General features: G+C 34.6%; 1 protein-coding gene across 1 annotated transcript in view; it reads right to left on the bottom strand.

The window, feature by feature from the left end:
• Positions 1 to 6,743, bottom strand: part of LOC106478767 (MORN repeat-containing protein 3-like) — a gene marked incomplete at its 5' end in the record, with an annotated part of 20,348 nt that extends 13,605 nt beyond the window's left edge. Inside the window, 2 exons of the mRNA XM_022382428.1 lie at positions 5,384 to 5,541; positions 6,605 to 6,743. Coding sequence (XP_022238136.1) covers positions 5,384 to 5,541; positions 6,605 to 6,743 — 297 coding nt within the window. The remainder of the gene's footprint in view (positions 1 to 5,383; positions 5,542 to 6,604) is intronic.

The following is a 6,743-nucleotide window of genomic DNA, read 5'->3' as shown; positions in this document are numbered from 1 at the left end:
GGAAAGCACTGGTCTACAACACAAAAGTTTAGAACATTAAAAGTGTGCCGCGAGTTGAAAAAGTTTGGAAAGCACTGGTCTACAACACTAAAGTTTAGAACATTAAAAGTGTGCCGCGAGCTGAAAAAGTTTGGGAAGCACAATGGTCTACAACACAAAAGTTTAGAACATTAAAAGTGTGCCGCGAGTTTAAAAAGTTTGGAAAGCACTGGTCTACAACACAAAAGTTTAGAACATTAAAAGTGTGCCGCGAGTTGAAAAAGTTTGGGAAGCATTGGTCTACAACACAATCTTAGCGAAAAATAACCACTAATGCTGTTTTTGAAAAGTATTCGTATATTACTCAGTTTTATTGGGATGTGAAAGAGCATGTCGGAGGAAAGCCCAATATCATTCTGTATTCTTCACTCACGATGTCCTAGAAAAGTTAACACGCGTAAATTATTATAGTTATTAAGCCATTCGGCATTAAACTTTCCATAATTAATGTTTCTGTTTGTTTGTTTTTGAATTTCGCGCGAAGCTACACGAGGGCTATCTGCGCTAGCTGTCCCTAATTCAGCAGTGTAAGACCAGAAGGAAGGCAGCTAGTCATCACCACCCACTGCCAACTCTTGGGCTACTCTTTTACCAACGAATAGTGGGATTGACCGTCACATTATAACATCCCCACGGCTGAAAGGGTGAGCATGTTTGGTGTGACGGGGATTCGAATCCGCGACCCTCAGATTGCGAGTCGAGCGCCCTAACCACCAGGCCATGCCAGGCCATTTGTTTCTGTTCAAATGATACAATGGAATTGTTGGACGACACACTTAACTACGTATATACACATCATATGGCCAATGGCCACAATATTCTACTAAGTTTAAATAAACATTTTAGTCACGAATGACAATTCTTCAAGTTCAAATGACTTTTTTATTCGAGTGATACTAACTTTCAAACAGAGTTTAATGGCAATAAACCTGTTTTATACAATAGAGGGTACCTTTAACCGTGTTGTATCTAAGACACAAACGCTAAGGTCTCCTGGACATTTTGAAAAAGGTTGCCCAGACACCTTAAATATCTACCACAACAAAACACATTCTCAATGGAGTTTCTTTCTTCTCAGTTTGATGTTACTGTTCATGACCCAACCACAACATAAATCTACTCTGATCTTTCTCCTGTCTGTCCCGAACATGAACGTAACTATAAAGACTACTTTTATACTTCATTCAATGTTGAAAAGCAAGATGTACGTAATGCTGTTTTTAAGGGTTCATTTCAAAGTAGTCATAAATCCATGTGCCTAATCTAAGATTGGTGTTCTTTATTTCTTGGTTGTGTTGTTAACTGCTTGCACTTTCTTCTTTTATGATAAACACATAATTGGCGAAACGTAATTCACTCAGATCAGGAGATCGATTTTATGAACATTGTAAATATCAACATAATAGAACTGGTGTTTTAATACTATATCAGTGCTTAGAATATTTACAAGATTTATTTTTGTAATGAACATGTACAATGCTATTTAACTAAAAGAGAAAACTTATATTTATACAAAGTAAACATAATTTGAAGAAAAAAATGGTTTTGGCGGTATTGGGAATTAACATTTTTCATCCCAGCCAAAACTGAAATTAATCAAAGAAGGTATTTAGAAACAACAAAATCCAGATATTTACTTTCTGAACAGCCTTCTTTTTTGCGTGGTTTTTTCAAACGTTCCGTTTCACCTTTAAAAGAAAAGTTACATCTGTCGCAATCAACATCAGAGTCAGGGAAGTTTGTTGAGGAAGTTCGCGCAAAGCTACACGAGGGCTATCTGCGCTAGCCGTCCTAATTTAGCAGTATAAGACTAGAGGGAAGGCAGCTAGTCATCACCAACCACCGCCAACTCTTGGGCTACTCTTTTACTAACGAATAGTGGGATTGATGATAACATTATAATGCCTTCACGGCTTAAAGGGTGAGCATGTTTGGTGAGATGGGGATTTAAACCCGCAGATTGCGAGTCGAGCGTCGCTAACCACCTAGCCATGCCAGGCCTGTCAGGGGACTGTGGTTGTTTGTTTGTAGTTAAGCACAAAGTTACAGAAAGTGAAACCTGTGCTGTGCCCACCACATGTATCGAAACCCGATTTTTATCGTTAAAAAATTGTAGTGTCACAGAGCTAATCATGGAACACATTGAACTTTCAGTCTTAAACTATTTCGCTAACAAAGTAAGCTCTACTGAGGATTTTTTTGTTTCGCTAACCACAATGTTCATAATTAGTTTTCTCACTCGGCTGAATTCACAAAACTCTTTCACCCAGCGTACATTTATTATGATCCCATCTTCTCCAAGCAGCGCCCTAATCCCAAATATTTAGCGTAAACCTACATATAATAATAAATATTTAAATGATATCCCACAGCAGATGTGTTGTTAAACCCTTGGTAAACCGAGCACGTTATTTATACACATAGCCTAAGAAAATGATGATAATAATGATAATTAGAACACATTATCCTGACTCAAAAACTGAATAATCATAATAATTGTTTTTAATTTTAATTATTTGTCCTAATTCCAATAAAAATATTAGCTTCAAGGAAAGTGCTGGATTCTGCTGTTGCTAAATACGTCTTTGATTAATTTGAGTTTAAGGTGGAATAAAACTGGTAAAAAAACTTTTTTTCTTTCAGTCTAAACGGTGTTTATGCTGCTTGAATATAAGCCTTTTTTCTTTCAATTATACTTCCAGTACAAAAACAAATATTATAAAAATGTTGTAATTGTAATATTTAAAATACTCAAGAAATCAATCTCCTTATCGGAGAAAAATTCGTTTCGCCAATAATACATATCTTACAAGAAGAAATACAAGCAGTTAACAACATGATCCCTTACCAATAAAAAAAAAAACATTAGTAACACCTATACATCAGTCACAGCATTACGTTCTCTGGGGATACGAGTCTTGCTTTCAGTAGTGAATGAAATAGATATATACTCTTTACGAGTACGTTCACGTTTGTGACAGACAATAAAGGAGAACCAGAAAAGACTTGTGGTGTGGCTGGGTCGTGAATAGGAACATTAAACTGACAGAAAAAAAATCCATTGAGAAAGTGTTTTATCATGGTGGTTATCTGGACAGGAGATACGGAGCTTATATTTTAGATACAAACACGGTTAAGGTTATCTTCAATTGCAGCGTTTCTCAACCTTTTCGATATCAGGGGGTTGGCTCTTTCCTTCCTAAACTGACGGGGATCACTAAGATGCAAGTACAACAAAAAACGTTATGATTTACATATGAATATTCTGTGAGTTTTTGTTTCTTTATTTGTTTTCGCAAAATCCCACAGAGCGGCGCTGGTCTGCGGAACGGTGATTGAAAAACATTGCTCTACTGTATGTAACAGTTTTCATGCCAGGAGATTCTGTTTGAACATTATTACCACTCGAATAACACAACATAATTTGAATTTGAAGAATTGTTTTTTGGGACTGAAATGTCTACCTACATTCAGTAAAACACTCTGGCAAATGCCTATGTAATGTTTATATACATATTAAGTGTGCCATCCATATATTATATTATTAGCTGGAGTACCCGTTCCCTGGACAGAAGTTATGTAAATTCATGATTAATGAAAGGTTATCTTAGGACATGAAAAGCTGCTTCCTTCATATGTAATTGCAAAAAATGCCCATAAAAACAGAAAACACAAAATTTTGAACCACAAGTTTCCATGTATCTGTGCATGGGACCAACAAAGCTTCATGCAAAATTTGATGAAGAATGAAGATCCATCTACAGGAGACGAAGTAGTGGTAAAAATCGCAAAACTGAAAATTTGTATGTATCTCCCCATGGACACAATGAACCACCATACCAAATTTGGTGAAGATCCATCCACAGGAGGGGAGGTAGTGGTAAACCCATAAAAATCGCAAAACGTAAAATGCGAAACTGAAAATTTGTGTGTATCTCCTCATGGACCCAATGGATTTCCACACCAAATTTGGTGAAGATCTATTCACAGAAAGTGAGGTAATGGTAAAAAACGCAAAATGCAAAACTTAAAATTTGTTTGTATTTCCTCATGGACCACCATGCCAATTTTGGTGAAGATCCATTTACACCCTGCGAAGTAGTTACATGGACATACAGCAGACAGTATTATTATATTTATATAAATTTGAACAATAAACAGTAATTATTGAAAGGCGGTGTTATTATTATTATGTATCCATGGCCTGAGATCCGTAATGCTAAGATTTTACAATGATGTTTTATAACATTTCTTATGTATTGTTATGTTTATAGGACACCTTTCCGTGTAACTGCTCCTTTCTCTGCAGGTCGTGAGGCTCAGTACTTCCTTATCTTCAGTTCTGTGTCTTAGATAAAGCACTTCTTAAATTTATTTGACTCTGTTAGTGTAAAAAAATATATTTAATAAAGTTGACCTATTTATTTATTTTGATATGCTTCCGTGCTTTATTACGTTTTATGAATATTACATAAATACCCGATAAAACAATAATGCTATATATAACAATACAAACGCAATGCTTTCGGTCACTGATTGCAGTGATTTGTTTACGGGATGAATAGTGGTAAGAACAGATAATAAAAGGGAAGAATTATGTGGATATATAACATCAAAAAGTGGAAGGCCGAGAATTTGGAAGAGAGGCCGAAGAGCTGTAACAAGAGGAGTCGTCTAAGAAACCCTACGACCCCTCTGGACTATGGGATATGTCAATAAATCAGGAACCTTAAATTGGTCATTTGTAACTCTGAGCGTTGGTATATCCATGGGTGATATACCAACAGATACAGCCAACCTAGCGGACAGATTTGGTTATTTTTCAGGTTTCGAGAAAACCTTATAACGTAAGGATATGACTGAACGTCAGTTTTAAATTCGCTGAGATAACTTATTCTTCCTGATTCTTACTATTTTCCTGAAGTATTACTGATGTGTTACTTTTCTCACGTTTTAGGTTATACCTGTTTACTATTAATTTCTTAATTTCATTTTTGTGGTTATAGACATATTTATTTACGACTAAAATAACTCGCAGTTCTAAAACTATTTAACCCAAGCAGACGCTTGACAATTGTGTTTTCCCCCTTTCTAGCAGTGGATACGTGTTTCTTTTAGGATGTTTAATCAAATCTTCGAAAAAAGTGTTTTATTTTTCTCTGTATCAACTATTTTATGTGGTTTATTGAATTAATAAAAATGAACATAAATGCAGAGTATTTATAGTTTTAATATTTGATTGTAGTGTCAAATCCTGTCAACAGATGACACTAGTATGCAATTTAGTTATTCTCTCTGATGAACACTTCACATTGTGTGTACACAAATAAAAAAATAAGCTCACCTCTCTTTTATCATGAGCCCAGTCCCCTACGTATTGCTCATTTAGACCGGAACCAGATGGGTTAGGGACACCGAATTTTCCGTGACCATGACGTTTTCCATTCTTCCAGTCTCCACTGTATGTAGCGCCTGTTAATTTCCAAAACTGTGTACCTTTGCCTTTGTACGAAAAAATCATAAATACAAATAAATATGAGTTAATAAAAATCTTTCATAGTGAAGATTTTCACTTTATTTATTTCTATGAAACTTTATATCTTATTATTTCAAGTCAGGTAGTTATCTCGTTTTTTTTTTTTTCAAATTATATTTATTAAAATTTCCAGAAAATAAGCTTTGGATAAATACCAATATTTTATTATAAAAGCAATAAAATACAAAATAAAACTTTGTAATAATAAAATAAATTTTAACTGAATGCTAATACACCATTTTTTAAACATTAAACCCCTTTACTACTTCTATTTCATTCTCTGACCCCCCAGTGGCACAGCGGCATGTCTGTGGACTTCCAATGCTAGAATCCGGGTTTCGATACCAGTGGTGGCCTATTGTGTAGTTTTGTGCTTAATTACAAACAACTCCTTTCACTTTCTTAATATACATTTTAATAATAATGCAATTTCATTATTCTTAAATTTAAAATACTAATTCAAATATGATATGAAAAGGAACGGCTTCAATATTTTCACATGATATGTCTAGCTTTTTATCGGGAAGAAAATGGGTATTTATAATGCACCAAAGCTGTATAAAAATTTCTACATAAACAAATGTTTAAAGAAATTAATAAGCCATGAATTCATTTTTATTGTGTTTCAAATATAAACCATTTTACATGTATTTTTAAAGAAATGTTATAGCCTTATGTAATACTACTGTATAATTTATTATTTTTACTCTTGATGTAAATTTTTTTTAGCCTAAAGATATATATACATAGTCTATTTGCGCTCTGTCCTTTGCGGGGAATCTAACCGAAGATGTTAACGTTGTAAGTCCGTAAGTTAGTTACCCGCTAACCCACCAGAGGACCTTGATTTAAGAAAAGTATACATTTCTTATATTTCACTTCACATTATCGTGCGTTACAAGCCTCACTGTGGCCGTTCAACCTAAACATTTATATTCGGGGTGATGATTTGCAGTTAGTTTTAACCTTTATAGTCGAAAAATCATATAAAATAAAAAAAAATCTAATCTATCTGTCTATGTATTTTACCATGTTTCTTGTCGTCTGCCCACTCTCCTGAATACCAGTCTCCATTAACGTCATATATCGTGTGAAGAACTCCATTTCGTTTCGCTTTTTCTAGGTTCTGTTTCCAAATTGGCTGGGCTTTCCTTTGTTGTGTTTTCAG

The sequence above is a fragment of the Limulus polyphemus genome, unplaced genomic scaffold (assembly GCF_000517525.1).
Source record: "Limulus polyphemus unplaced genomic scaffold, Limulus_polyphemus-2.1.2 Scaffold248, whole genome shotgun sequence".
Classification (NCBI taxonomy): domain Eukaryota; kingdom Metazoa; phylum Arthropoda; class Merostomata; order Xiphosura; family Limulidae; genus Limulus; species Limulus polyphemus.
Note: the sequence above shows the minus strand (reverse complement) of the source record. Positions and strands in the feature narration are given on the sequence as shown.